This window comes from Haemaphysalis longicornis, unplaced genomic scaffold (assembly GCF_048455015.1).
Source record: "Haemaphysalis longicornis isolate Haplotype H1 unplaced genomic scaffold, Haemaphysalis longicornis Haplotype H1 scaffold_1, whole genome shotgun sequence".
NCBI classification, from domain to species: Eukaryota; Metazoa; Arthropoda; class Arachnida; order Ixodida; family Ixodidae; genus Haemaphysalis; species Haemaphysalis longicornis.
This window is the reverse complement of record NW_027526203.1, coordinates 9,752,146-9,776,561: the sequence shown is the minus strand read 5'-3', so window position 1 is coordinate 9,776,561 and position 24,416 is coordinate 9,752,146. Positions and strand designations below refer to the sequence as shown.

General features: G+C 47.4%; 1 protein-coding gene across 1 annotated transcript in view; it reads left to right on the top strand.

The window, feature by feature from the left end:
- Positions 1 to 24,416, top strand: part of LOC144175090 (valine--tRNA ligase, mitochondrial-like) — a 234,542-nt gene that overhangs the window by 91,402 nt on the left and 118,724 nt on the right. Inside the window, exons 14-15 of the mRNA XM_077704154.1 lie at positions 750 to 852; positions 9,357 to 9,427. Of these exons, the coding sequence (XP_077560280.1) occupies positions 750 to 852; positions 9,357 to 9,427 (174 nt within the window). The remainder of the gene's footprint in view (positions 1 to 749; positions 853 to 9,356; positions 9,428 to 24,416) is intronic.

Genomic DNA, 24,416 nt, shown 5'->3' with positions numbered 1-24,416 from the left:
TGTGTGTGTGTATATATATATATATATATATATATATATATATATTATATATATAAGTGGAGAAAAAAATGCCCGGCGGGTGGGATCTGAACCCACAACCTCCATTCAGAATACGCGTCTGGTGCGATGACCACTACGCTACCGGCGGGGCTATTTTCCCCTCCACTTTCTGGAGTCTTTATGTTGAGGTATTTTTGTTTCTTGCGCTTGGGGGTGGTAGCCAGCGCCACTCGGACTACTCGGGGTGAAGGGGATGACCACTCTGGTCGTCCCCTTCTGGTCGACCACTCTCGAGTGTCTACGACATGTCGAAAGTGGTCGACCAGCGTTGAACCCTCCTAAGCTACCTTTGGCACCAAGACTGCCAGAACAGAGGCCTTCGCTAAGCATGTAGCAAATCAGAAAATGGGAATGAGGGGCTCGGTGAAATAAGACAGAAAATAAGGGTTGGCAGTCAAGAAAACCTCGGAAAGCCAAGGGGAGTATGTGGTAGGTCATTGAAACCGATAAAGAATTTGGAAAGAAAGGAAGAAAGTGGAGAAAAAAATGTCCACTGGCTGGGATCCGAACCTACAACCTCCAGAATACGCGTCTGGTGCGATGACGTGATGGTGCGATATATATGTATATATGTCTTGTTTTCACGGCCCCTTTTGTGGCCTGCAGCCATCGTGTTCACACTGCAACGTTCGACCTCCTCAGCCTTGCAAGTGTGCAGTGTGCTGACCCTGTGATGTGGGTGTTTGCAGAGCGACGAGGTGTGGGTCAGTGCCCCGACTGCAGCGGAGGCGGCCGTCAAAGCCGCAGCCAAGCTGGGTGTCGAGAGGGAAGATGTCCTGCACCTGCGGCAAGGTATGCGTCGCCCCGTGCCCTGGGGGGGTCAGAGTTCTCTCATATAGTACACCAGTTGGGAAACTCCGCTTCAGCACCTGGGCCGCTCAAGCACCCATGCTTCGTTTAAGCTGAGGGGCAAGTGTTTTGGCGGTGCACCTAGCTGGGGAGCAAAAACTGAACTTTGCTGAACATTTACCTAATAGCACCACCTAATTAAATAAAGCTTGCTTTTCAAATCAGAAAACATTAAATGAGGTAGAGTTTACTTACCGTATTTACTCATGTAATGAACCCACTTTTAGGGCGCAGCCCTTTGGCGGCCGCATCTGTGGTTTCGCGATGGTGTTGTAACCGAGCGAACGGTGGGAAGACCAAAGAATGAAAGAAAGCAAAGGGGGAGACTGTCGCGAAATTAAGAGGGGAGTGCAGTTTGCCGTGCTGGCACTAGACACTTCTGCGAAAGTGTGCAGGAGGGGGGAGGGGGGGGGGTAAACCACTGAACCCACACGAGACACTTTGCCATAGTGACGCATGGTGAAAGTGTGAGCAGCAATAATGTGCGTTCACTTCCTGATATGCAGTTTGTGCTCCCTTCCTGAGACGCACTAGCTCATCCGTACCACGTGACATTTGTGCAAGAGGTTCAAACATGGTTGACGACATGCTCAGCGGCGGTGATGCGCTGCGAGATAGCTGCATAGAAGCGAGTGTCGCCATGCGTTTGCTGATCACGCAATCATTTCTTGACATGCAGCAGATATGCGCCATGACCGAGAAGACTGCAGTTCGTGCTGCGCACAAATTGCACATTAGGAAGTACAGTAATTATCAGGGATTTTTTTTTTTCACAAAATCCAGCATGAATTTCAGGGGAGGGTTCATTATACCGGAAAAGTTGCAACAGATTTTTAAAAGTTAAAATTTCATACAATAAAAGTGCTAAGAGAAGCGCCGTCAAAACTTTACCTTTCCAGTAAAAACACGTATACTCGGGGACAACTTTCTGTGGCATTGCAGTCAAGGCTACCAAGCCGAATCACGCCGTTTCGCTGCGCTTCTGGAAGTAGTTCAACAAAAATAATTGCCTGGCTGTAACCTATGCAATTAAAAACTATATAGTTCTTATGTTTTAGCCTTGGATTGATATTGCCACTAAATTACTAGCCAGCATATATGAAACAGAGAGCATTATTTTTTTTATTTTTGGATTTTTTTGGTTGCCACTGTCACCACTGGCGTCACAATGGTTCTCTTCCGAAAAAAATATGGCGACCTTGTCGAAGACGTTCGGTGGCTCGCTATACCTCGCCACTTCACTCTCCGCGGGATTTTTAAGAAGACTGGGAAGCAAAAGCTGTCAAAGCAAACGAAGCAACTGTTTTGCAAAGTGTGTGCCCAAGTTAGGCTGACGCAACCGGGACTCTCCGTTGTTTCCGCAATCCGTTTGGTTAGCCAGTTTGCCGGTGTAAGCGAGCGGGTGCGTAAGCGTTTGTGCGGGCTGCTCTTTCGGTATACTGCGCCCGCGCTATTTAAGTACACTACACATATCGCCGGTGCTGTCCAGCTTTAAGCTCCAGATGAGTTTACAAATCAGTGCATGCCATCAAAACTGCAGCGCTGACAAAATTCACTTTACTTCTAAGCAACACAGAGTGGGGCGGCATAGTTCACGATCGGTCCGGTCAAAGCGTTCACTTGTGATTACAAACAAACGAAGCGGGGGAAGGGGGCGCCATATGCCTACATGCTCTGTGATCGTGCTTCAGTGCACTCAACCATGGAGCTCATGTGACTAAATGAACTGTATCAAATGCGTATCTGTCATGCCGAAACTGAAACCGAAACCAGTTTATTTGGAACTACCGTATTTATTCGAATATAAGGCGGTCACGATTATAAGGTGAGGGGGGAGTTCAAGGACCCAAGAAAAAGAAAAAAGTTTGCACACTAATATAAGGCGAAATAACGAAAGTAAAAAAGGCTACTAAATTCCTTACCTTACAGCAAAGCAGACACCAAGTATTCATGAACTATCTGCACACAACGGGATTTATTCGAAGCGAGACGAAAGTGCAACTTAAAAACTGTCTTCAGAGATGGTGGTATCCGAATCTTCCTTGTTACTTGCGCACTCAAAGAGGTCATCGTCCTCGGCACCATCAAGAACATTTGAAATGAAGCACTTGCGGAACGATGCCGCAACCATGGCTTCGGGGATCGCTGCCCAAGCGTCGACCACCCACTGGGCGAGCATAGACGGGGACGCCCACTTCAGACGTCCCGACGGCGTCAGGGCCACAGTGTCAGACGCCATCCATTCGTTGTACAGCCGTCTGACGTGTGCCTTAAAGGGCTTGTTAAGGCAAACGTCAAGCAGCTGTAGTTGACTCGTCATGCCCCCCGGAATGACGACCAGCTCCGTCTGGTTGTCCATGAGCTTCTTCACACCTTCCGTGAGGTGCCCGTGGAAGGCGTCGAGCACCAGCATTGACCTCCGGGCGAGAAGTGCCCCTGGTCTACGGCACCACACCGACTTTATCCAGTCAAGAAAAAGCTCTTCCGTCATCCACCCTTTCTCCTGGCAACGAATGTGGAAGTTCTGCAGGAACACCTCGTTCATTGGCATAGTCTTTCTGTTCAGGATGATGAAGGGGGGCAACTTCCACCCATCGGCGGTGCAGGCTAACATCATGGTTATCCGAGCCTTTTCGTTGCCTGTAGTGCGCAGGATCACTTGGCTATCACCTTTTTGGTGAATAGTCTGGGCCAACGGCATGTAAAAAAAAATCGGAGTTTCGTTGGCATTGCCAATCTGCCCAAGTAGGAAGTCGTGGTCGCGTCGCAGGCCGATAACATATCTTTGAAAGGAAATTAGTTTTTCTTCATAGTCTTCTGGCAACTTCTGCATCACGGAGGTCCGCCTTCGCAACGAAAGCCCGGCCCTCTTCATGTACTTCTGCACCCAGCCCCGGCTGGCTTTGAACTTGAGAGCGGGAATGTCATGCTCTCTCGCGATTTCGTGCGCCTTCAGCTGCACGATGTCGGTAGTATGTAACTGCCAAACCACGGCCTCTTCTCTCTTTGACGAAGTCCGTCAGCACTTTTTCCACTTCGGGAAACGCTCCCTTTCGGGGGCCACGGAAAGAAAGCCTTCCTTGTCGCGGTGCATGATAAGCGCGACGTCTTCTGTTTGCGCCAACGGCGCACGTTGTTCTCGGGAACGTCAAAATTTAAACCTGCCGCGCAGTTTCCAGTGACTTCCGCCTCTGCTATGACTTTCCTCTTGAAGGCTGCATCGTAGTGGCAACGACGACTCGTCATTGCGCTGGTCGCGTGAAACAAGCACAGAGAAAGAAAATCTTGCAGCAGGGACTCCGAGAGCTCTAACTAAAAATGCAAAATGGCGTCCCGACTTGTTTACAAGCTTTACGGCTACTACTGGCTTGGAATGGCTACTGCTGGCTCAGCTCGTTGACATGGTCGAAGGCGTGTGCTGCCATGGCCTCTGCTGTATCGCGAACTATTCAATACCCTTGCAGTTGCTGAAACTCGGTGACTACTATCTGCAACCTGCGTTCGTGTAAAATTTTATGCGTTTTATTCTGAAATCTCTTTGTTACATTTCCAAAGGTGTTGACGGGCTCTTTTGGATGCTTGGAAATAGTTGGAAGGTGGAAACAAAAACTGTCACACCAGAATTGGCATATTGGGATACTGAGCTTCGAATATAAGGCTGGGTATGACTTTGAGACTGCACATTTTGGAAAAAAACCTGGCCTTATATTCGAATAAATACGGTACTTTGGCGCAGTAACACAAGGCGGTTAGCTCCCCCTCCCCCCTAGCCTTCGCTCCATCGCCACAGGAAGTTGTCCCCAAGTATAGGTAATTAGTAACCAAATTTCTTGTGTTCTCTAAAGGTGGAAACACATGTGCTCTAAATGTGGAAAGAGGTGGCGTATGGACGATTTCGATGTCAGCTCACCAGGCTAGGCTGCTGTGTGGGAGGGCGGTGTTTGAGAACGTCCCACCCCTTTCTCTGGCTCTTACAAGAGTCTCTGTGACTGCAACGTGGTAGCTTTTTCTTTCAGGTGCCATTGAGATTTGTCTTGTGATCAGTGTGGGCCTTTCTTTACTGCCAGTGGGAGAGCAGGGCGGAGGTGATCAGGTTGATCACTTCTTCACCACCAGCTGCGGGAGGAGTGGCCATGCGCGTTCTAAGATAAGGAAACACACACAGAAAATGTGAAGAAGTGATGCACTCTATGAACAACTCCAGCTTGGCAGCATGACAAATTGAGCACAGTGAACAACCCATGAGCACAGTTGCAGCCACCGTTGGTGTTCACGGACAGGTCAAGGCAGCGAGTGCCTCCCTGCCCCCGCACGGGGCACCTTGTGTATTTAAGGTGACGGTATTGGCGACACCGCAGACCCCGAGCCACCACATTCACGCGGTGAATGTGGTGTGAATGTGTGAATGTGGTGAGTGTGGTAACCGTGGTAGTGAGTTTTAAGGTGAAGGAGGGTTGAAGCCTTTAACGGTGGCAGTCGGAGCCCTGTTCAAGCTCTGGCCGATAGGCTGCCTGTCTGTCTACCAGGCAGGTAGCCCCGGGACCTCTTTTGCCTTCAGGGTAAAGCAAACGAAGAACCTTCATCCCCTGCTTTTTTCCAATATCGCGTGGTATTATCTTTCCTCTCCAGTGATCGGCCTCCCACAAGAGGCCACACCGAAGTGTTAGCTAAAAAGAAGACAGAACATTTCCATAAGTTTCTTGTAGTCCATTCCGCAGACAACACCCCTGTTGCAAAGAAGTCAGTCATTCTTTTACCCAAATGCATTGAGTCCGTTGCTGGTTGAGACTGTGATGCTAGAAGCTTTTATCTGGTGACCTTGTTGAAGTAAAAAGAAAAAATTCAAGCAAAAACCTCCTGAAACAGACCACGTTGGCTGACTTGCCTGTTCGTGTGACTCCACGTAGGATCCTCAACTCCTCTGAAAGTGTCATCTCGAAAAAAGATTTGAAGTCTGAGACAAATGTGGAACTTCTTCAGGCGCTTCAGTCTCAAGGAATAACTTGTCAAATGAATTGTAATCCGGAGTGCAAATGAAGAAATACGACAAAGCATCTAGTCCTTTTCACAACCCCACCAGAAAAGGTCAAAATGGGCCTTCTAAGCTGTAACGTACGACCATATGTTCCTAATCCCAGGTGATGCTTTAAAAAGTGCAATGATATGGCCATGGATCTTAATCGTGCTGACGAAAGTTGACATGTACCAAATGTGCGGAGACTGATCATTCGTTGGACAACTGTCGAAACAGTACCATGAAATGTCCAAATTGGAGTGGCCCACACCCTGCTTATTCACAAACTTGCTCAAGATTTAAAGCCAACAAATAAATTCGACACATCAAAGTAGCGCAAAACCTCACCTTCCTTGAGATGCGCCAGAAGCAGCGACTGCTTTCGCCCACACCTTGTGCAAACGCTGCCTTTTGGGGTTGAGGTCGCGTTTGGTCAGCACAGTGACACAGTGCTGATGTGTCGCTGTCTGCACCCCCAGCTGAGCGGCCACCTCCTGCTTCTGCAGCAGCTGTGGAGGCTGGGGTGATCCCACGCCAGCTGCCTTTGGCAGTCCAGAACCGTGGCTCTCCACTGATTGTGGAGACTCTGGTGAATGTTGTGACGACCATCTCCATTGGGAGGGGTTTCGTGTCTTCCGATCCAGCTCCACTACCCCCCAGTAAGTCTGAGGGGGGAGAGGATATGCACATGGGGAGCCCTGGAATCTCACACGCCTTCACTGCACCGCTGGCTGTCAAGAAGCCCGTGACCACTTCAGGTAGCGCTGGGCGTTACAAGGACACCACTCCGTCCACTCCTGAAGTCTCTAATGAGGACATGGACGCTGCACCTTCTCCGCGTGCTGTGAAAGCAGCGAGAGAGCGGCCTAGAAACTGTGAACGCCGAAAAAATCTTCTTCCACGAGTCACTGGGCCGACACCAGATTGACCCGGGTAAATCGAGACATCCACTTTTAACCCTTACTCTTTCATAAACACACACATGTACACACTCCAGTTGCTCATAACATGAAATACATAATGGGAAACGAAAGCATAATACAGCGGTACTGTGTGGGCTTTACTAAAAACCTAGACGATGTATATGAGATGCTGCATCATCTCATCTCAACAACAAGCATACAAATTTCCTTAATGGTTACTCGGTATCGAGAAAGGGCAGAGGTGGTTGAAGTATACTCTTCTAATGGTGTGGCTATCATTGCACAGAAATCTGTGGCATGTCATACCATCCCATTACAGACCGTCCTTGACGTTGTTGCTATATGAACAGTAATTTTTAATAGATTAATTATGATATGCTCTCTACATGCCACCGGGCCATCACCAAACAAGCTCCGAGTTTGAAGCTCTGGTAAATCAGCTACCCGAACCATTCATCCTAATTTGTGACTTCAATGCCCATAATCTGCTCTGGAGATTTTCCTGAACGGATCTGCGAGTTCGCCTCATTGAGAGCTTTTTAGCATTATCGGGAGCATGTCTATTTAAACAAAACAGCCTACATACCATAATATATAGCACACAACACGTACTCACATCTCGATATAGCGATTGGCTCTGCAGTTCTCTTCCCATCTCCTGAGTGGGACGTGGGCACAAACCTGCATGGTAGTGACCACTTCCCAACCACTTTAACACACACAGGTAACGCCCCAAACAGTTTGCCTTCCCACAAAAAATTCAACGAAGGCAGAAACTGGAATGCATTCACAGAGACACCTAAACTACACTGCACATCCATAACACACCTACACATAGAGGAAGCAGCCCAACTCATCATGGCACACATCCTCGACGCTGCCGAAAAGTCCATTCCCCGGGCCTCCGGTGCTCCGCGCAGCCCAATAAGGCCCTGGTGGAACGAGGACTGTAGGCGGGCGCGGGAAACCCAGAACAAGGCATGGGGTATCATCTTTTGACAGTACCTTACGTCACAGAACCTCACTTTTTTCAAGTGGGCAAGGCTCTTGAAAAGCATGTGCACTGCGATTCAAAACGGGAGAGTTAGCGTGCTTTCCTCACATCCATCAACTCATACACAGGCACACGCAAAGTCTGGACACGAATACGGAAACTCAAACAACAACAGCCACACAGTCTGCCCCACACAGTCTGACACACTTCAAGACCAGGCTAACACCAGAGTCCTTCAATGCTTCTTTGGTCATGAAACTCCCGGCCAAGTTTCGTACGGGGTCAAAGGCTACCGCGAGGGGCGCCACCGCAGATCGGAGGGCATCGGGCGGCCGCCACTGCTCTGTAGCCATACCTGGCCAGACCGGCTGGCTGGAACGCAGTAGCAGCATGTCTGTTCACACTAAATTTTTTTGCCACTCACAAAATGATCAGTCCATTTTAGCAGCCCATGACACGTAAAGCGAAAGCGCACTGCTGATAAGACAGCGAGCGTCCGTTCCTTGCCAAACGCGCTCTGACCACTTCCCCGGCTGCCCTCCGATCAACACTAGCGCCACGGCGCGGCCTCCCTGGGCAGTGCATGAAGCTCTTTCATAGTGTGACGGTGGAGTTTCATGACCAGAAAAGCATTGAAGGACTCTGCTAATACACTCGCACAGAACTTCCAACATATGTCCAGTTCTGCACACTACACAAGCACTTTCCTGAAATGCAAAATATCTGCAGAAAAGAAGCCCTTATGCAACAAAAACAGGTCAAATTCTCCTTACAATGCTGAATTTACACTTCATGAGTTGAGGTGCTGCACTGAGCACATGTAAGCCTTTGGCTCCAGGTGCAGACAACATTACATACATGATGATACAGCACCTACATGCAGGGACACTTGAGACACTCCTACAGTTATACGTACAACAAAATATGGGTTCTGACAAAATATCGCATCTGAAGCCATATTTCAGAGCCATACAACAAAATATGGCTTCTGAAATAGGGCCTTCTGACGTCTTGGAGAGAGGTGATTGTAGCCTTATCAAAGAGGGAAAGAATCAAACATCACCTGCAAGCTATTGTCCTATTTCCCTGACAAGCTGCCTGTGTAATCTCTTCGAGAAGATTGTAAACAGGAGACTTGTGTACTTTCTTGAGTACAGTGGTCTTCTCGAGCTGCCAGGCAGGCTTCAGGGTGGGGTGATCCACGAACGGTCACCTCGTGGCATTTGGTGGTGATTTCACTGTTTGCATAGCTCTCTAGTCATTACCTCTCTCATAGCAGAGCATGGTACCCCTGAAAAAGGTCAAAATGCACAATAAAGAAAATGTGACTTTCCATGATGGTGTTTTCAAAAAACTAGTCATTACCTCTCTCATAGCAGAGCATGGTACCCCTAAGAAAGGTCAAAATGCACAATAAAGAAAATGTGACCTTCCAGGATGCTGTTTTCAAAAAACTATGTGTGCATATTTCTTGCACATTTCAAATCAGTATCGGTGGTGGTGTGCTTATTTTCAGACGAGGATGTTCTGGACACGTGGTTTTCATCTGCACTGTTCCCGTTCTCCGTCTTCGGCTGGCCACACAAGGTATGCACACCCATTGGAACCCGCCTCTCTACTGGTGGCTGTGTCTCCTTAATTAAGGGGTTGGAAACTTGGTTGTGCTACCATGTCTTTCGCTGTTTTCGCTGCTGAGCACACTCAAATTGATTACCGGTGATCGACGCTTTATGTCACTGATTACGACTTAAGACTATATTAGACTAACAATACCTAGACTAACCAACCCAGTGGTTAGTCTAGGCACTGCACTTTTATAATCAGTTTAATTTTCAGGGGTGTGCGAATATTCGAAAATTCCGAATATTACTCGAATATTAAATTTGCTATATTCGTATTTGCTTTGAAAACTATGTATTCGAAGGATTTTGAATATTCGAAAGGGTTCGAATAATCGGCTATTATCGAATACAGTTAAACCTCGTTATAACGAAATTGAAGGGGCGCCGCGATTTGCTCGTTATAGCCAATATTTCGTTATAGCCGTAGCCGACATTTATACCCCTGTCAAACGTGCCTATTTAAGTGCACTTACACGGAGTGCACTTGGATAAAATGTCATTCGGGAGCAGCTAAACGGCAAACGCGAATGACACTTTACAAGAAACGCACTTTAAGCTGAGTGTGGTCCCCAAACACACTTTACCGGGGCCAGCTCGCCGAGTGAGTAATCTCGTGAACAGAAGTCCGAAAATCGGAAAAATTAACGTAAAACCACGAGCGTTTAGATGATAATAAGTAACGTTAAAAGTTAATTATAGATATATTGCTTATTTACTTTTACAAAAATTGAAGCAGCGACGAAAAATAAGAAAATAACCTCTCTCTCAACAACGTGCCAGCGCCGCCTGGTGGGTGTTTTGCTCCATGGCAGCCGTTCTCTGCGGCGTTCTCGTATACGTTAGGTGGTTTCTTGTGGCCGTGTGATTGTGTTCGTGTTTCAGCCTATTTCCGTTGTATTCAACGCTTTCAGATAATTTCCCCCGAACAATAATGCAGCTGTCATTCACTGCGCAGTGAATAACAGTGAAGATAAAAGCGCCGGTGTTCAGTCGCCGTCCCGACTCTGTTTTTGTGGTCTTGTGCGATGCGCCGATTGCGATTTTAAACAATTCAAACACAACGAATTGTTTACAATATTCCTCACGTGATAAAGAGGGGGGATTTCAAGTAATTTTGCGTAATATTTACGCCGGCTATCGTCACTGACATCACGGCCAAGGGCACTTTATTTCGTCGTTTAGCAGCGCGCAGCTTAAGTGTCACTTGGGAAGCCCGAGTGCACTCGGCGGAAGTGCACTTAAATAGGCACGTTTGACAGGGGTATTACTGCAAATATTATGCATTGTAGTTACCTAAAACCATCCTAACACAAAAAGCGGGCGAAATAGCATCTTGCCGCACGGCGGTAGTCAGTAAAATAAACACATTCCGGAGGTAAAAAGGAAAAGTCACGAACCTACTTTATTGCAGTTCAAAACTCGTATTTCAAACAGACTTGGCTACGAAGAAGTCCGTAATTGGACGTTGATGCACCTTCCTGATGCGAGCGATGGCTCGCTCAGCTGCGGCCGCTATGTTCACGCCCTCGTGCGCGCCGAAGTAGCGGCGCAGCACGTCCACCGCATCTAGTGCCTCCGACGCCGTCCTTAGCGCTTCCTTTCACGCCACGTGCAACAGCGCTGACGATGGACTCTCGGTTGCTCCTGATGGTGGACAGCGTACTCGTCCACACGTCAAAGTCTCTTGCCACCTTACCACGGAGTGCACCTTACCTTCCATCGCGCCCGATGCGACGGCTTTTATCATAGCCTTCTTCCGTTCAAGCGTGATAGTCTTTCGCTTCCCGCCTGTAATCACGCGGGCAGTACGACGATAAAGCGACGTCGGCGATACGAACAGGGGAGGAGGGGGGACAGGAAGGCGACGCAACCGCGCGCGCCGTGTGCATTGGGGCTCGTACTCACCGCGGGTAGTCCGAGGATTCCCCGAAGCCATAGGGATACATGGGAAAAACGAACGTCGGACTGCTTCTCGGGGAGCCCGCGGTGAGTGCGAGACTGTATCGAAGGGCCCCATTGTCTGCATGCCGTGCGCAGCGAGAGGAGGGTGGGAATGGCTTCGCGGGCGCAGCGTCCGCACGGCGCGCCATCCAGCTTCGCGCGCGTGGCGGGAGTTTTGAACTGCTAATACAGTTGCCGCGTCGCGCACTGTCTCAAATCCGCGTTGCGCACTGTTGTAAAATTAGCTCAAAATTTGACTTCTCGACGAAATTTGTTCGTTGTATCCCGTAAAGGGCAAATTTTACCTCGTTAAAACGAGGTTTTAAATACATTGGCTTCTATGGGGACTTTCAAGGGGAATTACGATTTGCTCGTTATATCCATTATTTCGTTATAGCCCGTCTCGTTATAACGAGGTTTAACTGTATTTGGATTGATTAGTTTAAGGGGTGGACGTGGCTTTCGAATTCTGAAAAATGGCCAAAACATCATTTTTTTTTGAAAGCCACATATTCGGCTTCCATGTTTTCTATCCTGTGCGTTTGCAAAGTTTTTCCGCCGAAAACCGTCGCAAAGTGGCATAAAAAATACTTTTGTCTGCCGATGTGACAAAATGTCAGCGCAAAAGGCGAAAAAATGGCAATTTTCAGAGCGCTCTATCTCCGCAACGGTGCCACTGGGCACGGCCATTTTGGTACCATAGGATCGGCCGAGCGATTCTCTTTCTGGTCCTGGCCGTCTTTTTTATCTTTGTGCATTCACAAACGCATGAATGACAGAAAAAGAGATGCACAAACGAAGCCAGAAATAGATGCTGAAGCGCGGTTGGCCTTCCGGTCGGCGCGCATTGAAACAGCCCTCCTGATTGTGCATCTTTGCGGCAACGCAAGATGTTGGCCACCAGAACTGCGTAGTGCGCAGTTCATTTGTGCTGCTTCGCTGGGCCAAGTTTCTGTTCAGTCATTTTATCTGCTGCGGTATTCAACAAGGACATTATCGCGATGAGAATGCCTGAGATCACAAGCCAGATTACAGGAAGTTGCGTGGCTCGAAAGGCGGAGGTCATCGAACGCTTCGTGCTGCGCGTGACTTTACCCCGGAGGGTTGATTGATTGATTGATTGTAGGGTTTAACGCGCCGACGCAACGCAGGCGATGAGGCGCGCCGTAGTGGAGGGCTCCGGATTAATTTTGACCACCTGGGGATCTTTAACGTGCGCCGAAATCTCGTACACACGGGCGTTTTTGCTTTTCGCCTCCATCAGAAAAGCGGCCGCCGCGGCCGGGAATCGAACCCGCGACCTCGTGCGACCCCGGAGGGTGAAACGCGGTGTGCGCGCTTGTGATAGCGGTTCGCGAAGTGAACTTTTCGTCTGATATGCGATGCTTACATGCTTAGTTATTGGTATGTTTGGCAGTAGGCTCGCTGGCCTTGGGAAAGAAACGGCAGACGCGTCAAAAGCTGCGGCGCGCACGGCGTAGCCGCTGCGCGTTGAAGTATCGCCTGACTGCGCAACCGGGTATGATTGAACGCCAGTAGTTGTAATTAATGGCTGTGATGTTAGATTTAATCTTACAGGCAACCTGACGGGCCATGTCAGGCATAAACAAAGTATGACATGTTGCGGTGCGTGAGCGCCGCAATGCGGGTGAGCCATATAGCTTTTTGCGCAACGTTTCCCGCGCACTTCGAGAAATCATGCAAACAGGTCTGAGTCAGGAATAAAAACTTGTTGACGGTGTTAAAGGGACCCTGCAACACTTTCGATAAACGCTTTCACTTTGCTTCCCTTCACGTCTGGAAGCACTCCGAAAGCTACAGTTATCGCCAGCACGGAGCGGCACTGCGTGATTTGCTCGTCGCACCAGATACGCCTTCCGTTTCTGCTTTGTTTCTGTGGCTTTATTTTTAAAGTTGCTATCGAGAAGCGTTCATTGCTGCAACTGAAGGAAAACCGGCCAACAGCCGCTACATGGCCGCAGTGATGCAATGCAGGCCATCGAAGAACGTCTTGACCGGGAAAACGAGCAAAAATTTTTGAGCGATATTTCAAGTTCTCTGATGAGCATAGAGAAGTAGTTTTTGGCTAAGGTACTTTGCGACCCCCTACCTGTGTACTGGGTGTGTTGGGTGACTACGTTCTGCAAGCATTTAAGATTTCAAAAAAAGTTGAAAAAGTGTTGCACAGTGCGTTTAAAAATGTACCTTTCTGTCGGTGAATTTAAACAAAATCAATTAAGTTATTAGTACCAATGCATACATCTATAGTTTAGTGCATATTGGCTGTGCTGCAAGGAATATTGGATGCCCTGAATTACAAGAGTACTAAAAAAATGTGCATGTATTGAAGGTGGAGTTATTATGCAGAATATTATACCAAGCTTTAAAGTAGCTCATTTGTATCCTTGTGGTATGTAAACTTTTGGCAGTGTACACCTGCACGTAAGCTGCTGCTCCAAACGAGGTTATAGAGCATAAAAGAAGTCAAAACTCCGTTTTCAAATTTAAGTAAGAAAAAGTGCTTCACTTGTTGCCATGGTCACAACACTGTAGAGGGAAGTTGTCCAGTGCAATACAAGCAACCAGCTAACCTACTTTGTATTGAAAGCCATCTCCCCCCCCCGTTTGGTCTGCAAACTGGGCTATGTACCCTTCACAGAGGAGCTGAAAATGATGTTTTATGGGAAGAAAAAGGCTGCAAAAACACTCCAATTGCAAGGCAAGGCATTCCAGAATCCCCATGTTCAAAAGGACACGGAAGGCTACAACCCTAGCGACTTTTGAATGAAATCTATGTTGCAACTTCGGAAGCCGTTTTCTCAAAACAGTTTTTCTTGCCAGCTGCGCCTCTTGTTCCAGATTTCTTTGTGACCGCTAGGTCTATTTTTTATTCCATTCTTTGCGTTACATTCCTTGATGAACAATTCAGGTCGTGACAGTTTTGGATTTTCAGGTTTACTTCTTGTGAATTTTGTACACAAATAGTCGTTCATGGTCTATATGCCCGTTAATCATTCACCTCTAAAAAACTGAAAACTAAAAAAAAATCTAAGACTGTCACGACCTCGTCCATTCATTTGGGAATGCAAAGCACTTTGAACAAGTTTTCTATCAGGTTTATAGGCCGCTCAAGCTCGGTACAAGGTGAAAAGAAAGGACATTTTATATATAAAGTTTTCGAAATAATAATATGAAATTTTTATGGTGTTATCACAAGCATTTCCAGTTGCTGTGCTAATTTTCATCAAAATCCACAAAGAAATAAAAAGTTTGATTTCGAAAGCCACGTCCCCCCTTGAATATTTGATATTCGATTCGATATTCGAAGCTAGATATTTGATCCGTATTCGAAAAATTTGATGTTTGCACACCCCTAATTTTCTTTAATATAATCAGTTTAAATTTCTCACTCTGGGAACATTGTAATTTTTTGAAGTTTTTTTTCCAAACTGAGGTGCCTCACTGTTGCGAAAGGAGACATGACTGTTGCACTTGACAAAAAGGCATGCCAGTCGTAGTTACGCTGCATTACCATCAACTTATCTTGATCAAAAGGCTCCCAGCAAGTCAAATATCAAATTGTGTTGTCAGCTTTGTAATCCAAAAGCGTTTAGTGTTAATAGTTACCTGAATGACACTAACTATTCACTAGTGAGCTTTGGTTCAGAGAACAGGTAGCTTTATTCTGCCAAAGCTTATCCTTGAATGTGCCCTGCATGTCTAACAAATGGGCCTGGCATTTCGGCCAGTTTCCAGCAGTTCCGGTTTCGTTTTTGCGTTGCGAAATTCATAATTGGTGCAACTACCTAGTTACCCAACTTCAAGAAGATCTGCCATGGCACCTTCACCGCCCACTGCTGTTCTCCCCCCAAAAAAGCACGCCGCTCATGATTTCACATTACCCACATGTTCCTTCTGCGATAACAGCTCCAGTTTAAAGTCTAAAGATAACAGCAAGTTGTCGGATATCAGTTCAGACATGGAGAGTGCTTCAAATCGGCCTTGTGCACCGCAAGCTGTTATACGGCCAGTTTCGTTCCCGTACGTAGGTATTTCCGAAGGTCTAGTGTTGCTTCTTAGCAACACTAGCAACACTAGTGTTGCTTCTTAGCAACACTAGACACCCGCCACGGTGGCTCAGTGGCTAAGGCGTTGCGCTGCTGCGCACGAGGTCGCGGGTTCGTTTCCCGGCCGCGGCGGCCGCTTTTCTGATGGAGGCGAAAAGCAAAAACGCCCGTGTGTACGAGATTTCGGCGCACGATAAAGATCCCCAGGTGGTCAAAATTAATCCGTAGCCCTCCACTACGGCGCGCCTCATCGCCTGCGTTGCGTCGGCGCGTTAAACCCTACAATCAAATCTGCTTCTTAGTGGATAGTGGAGCTGTCTTTTCTGAGAAAGTCTTCAACAGGTGTGGTATTGTTCCTTTTAAAAGATGTCAGGTGGCGCCACAGTGCAGGAGCCTCGTAGTGAACTCTTTTTGTCGCGCAACAGCTACTCGTCGAAAGCTTGCTGGGCGTGATTCTAGTGCATCGCACTTCATTCCTGCAAGCAGGGCTACAATAGCAAACCATAAAATGATCATAAACATCAAAGTAGGGTTGTACGAATATTTGAAACTTTCGAATATTGAAGTGAATAATACCCTATTTTATTTGACTTTCAAATTGAATAGGGCTATTCGAAAAATACAAATATTTTCGAAGTATTCCGAAGTCTGTTCACGAGCAAAAATTATAACCGTGAACGCAAAGCATGACCCTACGGCAGAAAAGAAAATCAGTCTGTATTCATGAAAGAACAAACTTCGCCGATTTCTGTACTATTCCATCATGACGGTCACGGCAAGGGCCTTGGAACTTGAAAGTCTGGACCACTTGCCTCCTCCCTAACTAGTCTCGACCAATGTTGGTTTCGACATCCTCGACGGATTCATTGATATCATGCCGGACAGTACCTTCATAATTTGCAAGCTCTTTCAAAATAAATTTCCACTTGAAGCGTGCATTGTACTGGCCACGACAGATAGCCATTACTCCGAAACGAAGAGGCAGATAACCACTGCACACCATAAAATGCGCGCGCTTGGTTGTCGTTAATTACCAGAGCCCCCCACTACGGCGTGTCTCATAATCATATCGTGGTTTTGGGATGTAAAACCCCAGGTATTATTATTATCACCATTTCGACTACAGTTTGCGGAGCCACCATAGTTTGGTAATAATTCGGAAGTGCTTGTGCACATGTTGCCAACATGTGTTGCAAAGCTATTGAAATTACTTTTGTTTTTTAAGAAAAAAAGAAACGTGCGTTGTGTTCTTTTTCTTTCTTTGCTAGAGTATTTCACCATAACATCAGCTTTCTGATGTTTGACATCGGGAATCGTATCGCTTATAAAAAAAAACTCGCAAAAACCATTTTAAATCATTTAATACGGCTGATATCAGCTACATACGGTTTTCGGTCGGGCAACGCTGTGCTCGCAATATTCTTTGTGTTGAGACTAGAGATGAGCAAAACAGCTCACTTCAGTGAGCAGCTTAGAATGGCTCAGTTCACTGAAGTGAACCGGTTCATTTGAACGGTTCAGCAGTTCATTTAGGTCTGTAACCTGTGTTAAGCATGCATAATCTAAATTTTTACTTAATTGTTATTGAGTCATTTATTTTGTAACAACATCCGGTGTATTTGTACAGAAATAATTCGTTCCATCGCTATTACAAAAAAAATGTGTCTTTGCGGTATTTCAAGTTCAACCACTGCCGAAACGTAAATTTTTTGTCAACTTTATTACCTCACAAATATGATCTCTACTAGTGAGCTGTGACACCAGAAAAAATGATTCTGTAATTCAAGTTCAACCACTGCCGAAACGTAAATTTTTTGTCAACTTTATTACCTCACAAATATGATCTCTACTAGTGAGCTGTGACACCAGAAAAAATGATTCTGTAAAACATGATACAAGAAACTAATTTTAATATTGTGGTTTGTGAACAACACTTTGTTCAGTTTATTTGAAGCGAGACGGGTCCGCTTTTTGGCAGCGATAATAGATGATGCGAAAGTTGCACACAAGACCCAGCTGGGTCGGCCGATACGCCTCTAATAACTCTATCGGAACATGCCGACACAACTCGTCCAGAGCTATGCTCAAAACGATTCCCTGGTCGAGCGAGCAGCCGCTGAGCGGCGGTTTCTTAAGAGAGCCGTTCTGCCAAAGAACCGCCGGGAGCCGAGAATCGCCGCTGAAATGAGCGGCTCAGAAGACCCGACTCGTTCCTGACTCGGTCACAGGAGTTTATTTTCCTATTACTTTGAAAATACAGACGCAGTTCGTTCGCTGCTGCCATTGCGGCCTCCCGATATGTCATTCGTCGCCGCCGCCGCCGCAGTTTCTGAACCGCTGTTCCCAAATGGATCCGCTTCGCGAAGAGCGGCTCTCGAAAAGAGCGGGTCAGAAGAGCCGAAGAACGGCTCAAAAGAACCGGTTCTCCTGTCTCGGACTGTCTGCTCACACAACAGGAGGCGCTGGAGGAATTTGGAAAATTAGTCCCACCTGGCCAGGCAGGGCAGTTGCTTTCTTGCTTTCTTGCGCCGATAATAGATGACGCGAAACTCGCCCCGAAGAGCCGGATCTTTTGACCCGTTCTTCGACTCTTCGGCTCAGTAACTGAGCGGAAGACCCGGAAGAGCCGTAGAGCGGCTCAAAACTACATCCGGTTCTCCTGACTCGAATTGTCTGCTCCCACGACAGGGGGCGCTAGAGGAATTTGGAAAATTAGCCCCAGCTTCCCCGTCAGTGCAGTTGATTTCTCACGTCGGCAATAGCTGGCACAGAGAGCCGGGCTCTTCGGCTCCGTTGGCTCTTCCTCCATGGTTTGCTGGGCTGTGGCTCGCCCCGTTCGGCATGGATCACTGAGCGGGCGAGAAGGGCCTCCCTCTCTCCAAAAGAACCGCTGCTCACTTTTACTGAGCCACGGCTCACTCGCTCTTCAAAAAAAGCGGCTCAAAAGATCAGGATCACTCCTGAGCGACGCATCTCTAGTTGATACCGCTGGAAATGTGGTCAGTGAACGGCACGTATTTCTGTTGCTGCAAATACTCAATTTCAAGTTCAGTTAGATGTTAAGAGTTTTGGTTACGCCTTCGCTGTCATTTCTGCTTGACTTCACCCTCGGCTAAACGGGCGAACCATGGATGAGTCGGCGCAGCGGGCGTTACGGAGTTCCATATGGGATTTCTTCGATCGCGGGGCCAGTGACGCAATGTGCCGCACATGCAAGATGCATCTCAAAATGCCTTCAGGGACTACCACCACCCTAGTCAATCACCTAAAGCGTCACCCAGATGCATTCAAGAACTTCGAGAAGCTCCGTGCTGCTGAAGGGCCAAAAAAAAGCGACAGGCCCGAAAAAGACGACGGGCACAAAGGCGACCAACACAAATGCAGCAAGCTCCAGCTTCTTCAAGCCGACGTTGAAAGGTGACGCTCCGCATGCTAAATTGCTAACCAAGAAGGTTGCGCAGTTTATCACCGCTGGTTTGCATTCATATTCAATCGTGGAGGAGCCAGGCTTTTTGTCTTCGATGCACGCTACAGTGCCCGAGTATAAAGTCCCATCAAGGGCAACATTTTCTCGGAGCGTTGTGCCGGAGCTCTATGCCAAGGAGAGGGAACGAATCCAAAGTGAGCTCCACAGTCACTTCAGCCATGGCACCCTATGCTATTCCGTGACGACCGATGGGTGGACGTCGAGGCCTGGCGACAGCTACATCTCGTTTACGTGCCACCTGCTCGATAAAGAATTCCGGCCTCGAAATTACCACCTAGCATGCCGGCACATGCCCGAGGGCCACACATTCGGAAACTTGAAGCGCGTCCTCCTTGATTTGGCTCAGGAATGGGGACTACCTCAAGACTGCCCCGTTTTCGTTGTCACTGACAATGCGAGAAACTTTCTGGGCGCGGCATTGCAAACAGGATGAACAAGCATACAATGGTTCGTGCACACTTTACAGCTGTGCATCCACAGCACGAAGAGGGACACTCCAAACTTCGAACAGCTGTGTGCTAAGGCTTGGGTAATTGTAGGACACTACAAGCGCAGTTCCCTGGCCACAAGTCGCCTCAGAGGTGTACAGGAAAGCATGGGAATGGAGCCCCTCGAAGTTGTCCAAGACGTCACAACGAGATGGAATAGCGAGTATGAAATGCTTTCCCCACCCCTTGAAGCTTCGTCGGCCAATTTCCTTGGACCTGTCGGAACAAGACTCATTGGAGTACCTTACTTCAGCTGAATGGCGTCTGATGACATCAGTGATGTTCGGCCCTGAAGTGCGTGGATGATGCAACAAGAGAATGTTGCTCAGAAAAACCCTGCAGCAGCAGAGTTGTGGGGAGGAATCCATGTTTGCGAAAAACCTCCTTCATGCAATGAAGTGCAGGTTTGGGGACATTAAGTTGCAAGTGCCATACGCCTTTAGCACTGCACTGGACCCACGATTTAAGCCAGTGGGTTTTGACACTTGTGAGAGGCAGTGGCTCAAAGGTGAACTTTGCTTTTCTGGAGAAGAACCTGCCTCAGGGACAGAAAGAGGAGGAGCCCACCGTCAGCCTTGCACCTGCTCAAGCCATGTGCCGCGACGTCTGGAATGTTTTTGGCAGTTCAGCCGCCTCAAGCTCTTCACCAGGTCCCAGTGACTGAAAGAAGAGGTGGAGGAGTACCTCCATGCACCTGTACAGCCACGCTTGGAGAACCCTTTCTTTTGGTGGAAGAACTTTGGTGCTGCCAAGTACCCATCATTGTCTAGGCTAGCTCGGCTGTACTTATCAGTGCCAGCAACACTAAGTAGCTAGTGAGAGGCTGTTTTCGGCAACAGGAAATGTTGTCACCACTCGGAGAGCACACCTTCTCACTGAGCGCATCGAGCAGTTGGTGTTCGTACACAGCAGCATGCACTAGTAAGGGAGGCTGGCTGGAAACACAACTGTGAATAAATTAAAAGATAAAAAGTATAATGCCTCATGTCTGTCTCTGGTTGTCTCACTATTATAATGGTTAGTAAGAATATTCCCGGTGAAATAGCAAGCAAAAGTCATTGTGACCATTTTGCATAGTTTATCGCATCAATTTTTTTTTGTAATGGCAGCCCCAGATATTCTCTTCGCTTCAGAAATATTCGCTTCAATTCAAAATTATTTGAATGAGGTAACTATTCGCTTCGTATTCGCTTCGAAGTAAAAAACCACTATTCGCACATGCCTACCAAAAGGAAAAGTTCTGGCATATAAGTGATGATAAACAGGCAGTAAACGTCAACAAGCATTCACTGCAAAGTTTTCTTCGCATTGCGTGGTGGTGGCGCTGCGGTCGCCGAAGGGAGCGGACGTGCCTCGTTGCAGCTCCTGCAATTCTGGCAATTTATGCAGCGTAATCAACAGTTACCGAATTCTAATTGGTACCAGGGTGTGCGCAACGGTGCGGGTCATCGACCGATACCGGTATCGACCAAGAGGTACCAACCACAACGAGACGGCCAACGCCGTGGCGCGAGGACTAGCCGGCCGCGCCGCGGGAAGGGCCGCCGACGACGTGGACTGCCCCGACAAGGACACTATGACCAGCTACGGCGAGGTGCTCTCATGGTACAAACTAGGCAGGAGAACGAGGAGAACGAGGCGGTTGTGTTTAGGCAGCTGCAAACCAATTCAGTGATTACCCCAGTGCTCGCGAAACACCTGTGGCCGGAGGTGTACGTGACTGACGTGTGCAAACTGTGCGGGAGTGAACGGGCCACACTGGCTCACATCCTGAGAGACTGCGTGAACCAAGAATATACAAACAGAGGTGATGCTCTCCCACCGCCGTTCGAGGCGGCCAAGAGATCCAATGACTACGAAGAGCAACACAAGACCGTCGAGCAGATCCTGGCGGCGGTCGAGAGGCAGCGACCGGATGGGCGGAGCGCTGAAGGGGCCAGTCCCCGGAAGCCGACGCCCGCAAGACGCTAGCCTCGCCGCCAGGACGACGTAAGGCCACGTCGATCCAAGCCTCCGCCTGAATAGGTTGGGGCAGGGAAACTGCAGGCGCTTCAATAAAGTTGTATTCTCTCTCTCTCTCTCTCGCATTGCGTGCTTGCCCCAAATCTTGTGCTGGCCGTAAGTGCAAAGTCTGTCATTAACAAGGTGTTTTTACATCATGTGGGGACAAATTGGTGCCTCTAATAATGTCAACCACATTTCTTCCTGAGAACCGTTCAAAATTGCACACTTTGAAATGGAGGTTGGGCTTCACCTCATGGCATAGACACCACCCGTGCTAACATTTTCTTTTATACCTTAAAAATTATTCTGTGCAATTCGGTTTATTTTTTCCTAGGATGTGTTCTGATTGATTGATTCATTGATTGATTGATCAGATTGATTGATTGATTGATTGATAGATTGATTGATTTGATTTGATTTGAACGCGCCGACGCAACGCAGGCGATAAGGCGCGGCGTAGTGGAGGGCTCTGGATCAATTTTGACCACCTGGGGATCTTTAACGTGCGCCGAAATGTCGTACACACGGGCGTTTTTGCTTTCTGCCTCCATCAGAAAAAGCGGTCGCCGCGGCCGGGAAACGAACCCGCGACCTTGTGCTCAGCAGCGCAACGCCTTAGCCACTAAGCCACCGCAGCGGGTTAGGATGTGTTCTACTGTACCTACAACTGGTATATTGTAAACTTTTCCTGCTATTGGGGGTTTGCCATGTGCAACTTCTTTCTTATCATTTTCTTCAACATCTGTACAAAGTTTTGAATTTGATAATTTTTTTTTTTCACAACCATTATTTATAAAACATTTTAAAAATTGGCATTGTTGGAAAGGGCATTGAATCATCTGCATTTTATGCTGCTGCAATACAGTCCATGCCCATTACAACGGACCCTTTTAATCCAGAAAAGTATGTCCGCTGTATCAGAAGTGTGCAGTATCCGATCGAGGAAGAGGTTGGGGGGGTGGGGTGGAAAGGGGGGTGTACATGAGCATAAAGTGGGAACTTTGACCAGTATTGCATATACATGATACAGACAATTTCTTCTTTCTACACGCCTGCAGCATCTCTGCACAGGGTTCATGTGGGGGAAAAGAATCGCCAAACACTGTTTCCGAAGCTTAGCAGCGGCAGTTGGAAAAGGCCTAGCACATGCTATCAAGTGCATAGAGATGCACACTAAGCTGAGCAAATAAAGCAACAGTGTAACTAGCAGCAATTACCAACCAGGTATAAAAATAAGTCATGGCCAGCAGAATTAGCCACGCTCTTTTCATCAAACTCTCCATGACAAGGCAGGCTTTTCCGAAACCGTTTGTCAGACGATTCAGATTTCTGCCTGATTTCTGCCCCAAGGCAGCTTCTGCAATTTTAATGCTCTTAGTCTGGCCAGTAAAACAACTGATACGAAATAATCTGATGAAGGACAGCTGTGAAATCGAAAGTTGGACTCCACACGGCCAGCGGCAGATTGCACTTAGTGGAGGGGAACCGTCGCCCTGCTTGAGGCATTTCTTACCTTTTTCATCGAACGGAACGAGAACAAGGCATGCATGGGAATAATAAATGCTGAACTTACTGAACCTGAGTTTTTTTATCACGTAGAAAAACTGAAACGAGGGCAGACAACCCCCGGGTGCGCCACTTAGCGTATTTGAAAGCACTGTTCAATCTCACCGGAGTCGCGTTTTTCAGCAGCGTCCTTGTTCTTGTCAGTTGAGCGTACCGTCTGCTTAGACAGGCCTGAACTTCTAGCGATGGCGACCTATGTTTCACGATGTTTGACAGTGTTAATTATGCTTAGTTTATCCAACAGTAAAATCAGCTACCCTGCCGCTGGTTGCCCCCCCCCCCCCTCCCCCCCTTTCAAAAAAAAAAAGAAACAATGGCTACAGGAACTGGCTTGGCGTGGCTGCACCAACGACTCATTCTATGCCAACAATGTTGCCCGACATAGTAGTTTCCTTGCCAAAATGAACAAAGAAAAAGCATATTGGGTGCCGGCACCACGGAAGTCCACAATTTTCGCCTAAAATTTAGTTTGTTGTAGCCGATAGTCTGCTATAGCCAGATCCGTTATGAGTGGAGTGACTTCCACTTAAAATGCATGGGGACCAAACAAACAAACAGAAATAGTCTGTTGTAACCGAAAGTCCATTGTTGCTGGATCCGCTGCAACAAGCATAGGCTGTATCAGCATAACCAGCAAAAAAAAAAAAAAGAGAGAGAACAGTTTTTTAGACTCCTAAAAACTGGTCAATTTCTCATGGTAACAAAAAGCTGCTAAGCCTATTCACATCAGCGATTACGGCACACAACTTCATTCCACTCGACGCCTTTCTAGGACAAGTAAAACCATCTGGTGGTTAGCTCAGGGAATGCCTATTCAGAGTCAATTTCGCTTGAATTTATGCAACAAAATGAGAAAACACGACTCTTGACGCATATTCGCTTCTTATAAGTGTGGAAATGGGGCACGAAAATTGCAAGCCCACTCAAAAAAAAAAAAAAAAAGGAAGGAAGGAAAGGAAGAAGAAGAAGGAGAACAAGGCAAAACGCATATTGCTTATAATTACAGTGCATCAGCATTTGGTTTTTGTGTTTAGGGCACCAGTGGGAAGTCGGAAGACAATTTTTCGTCATCAGATTCTACTCTGGCAGTGATAATCAATCGGATCAGCCAACAGTGTTGACAAGTGTCTGCTAGTCAAGTTGGTTTTTGATTCCAAGCACATTTATTGATATGCGTATTGTCGTTCGTCCGATGGTGGTAGCCTTAAATGCTAGGGGCTTGTGAACATTCCAAACTTTTTAATATCAAAGCTATTGATATGGTATTCAGTTGGGATTGAATCAAATGGCACTACTTGAAAACTTTGAACGTTTTTAAGTATTTCAAAGTCTCAAGATACCAATAGCTACTTGAAGACACTTGCCTAAACCATGTTTGAACAAACTTGGGTACAATGAATG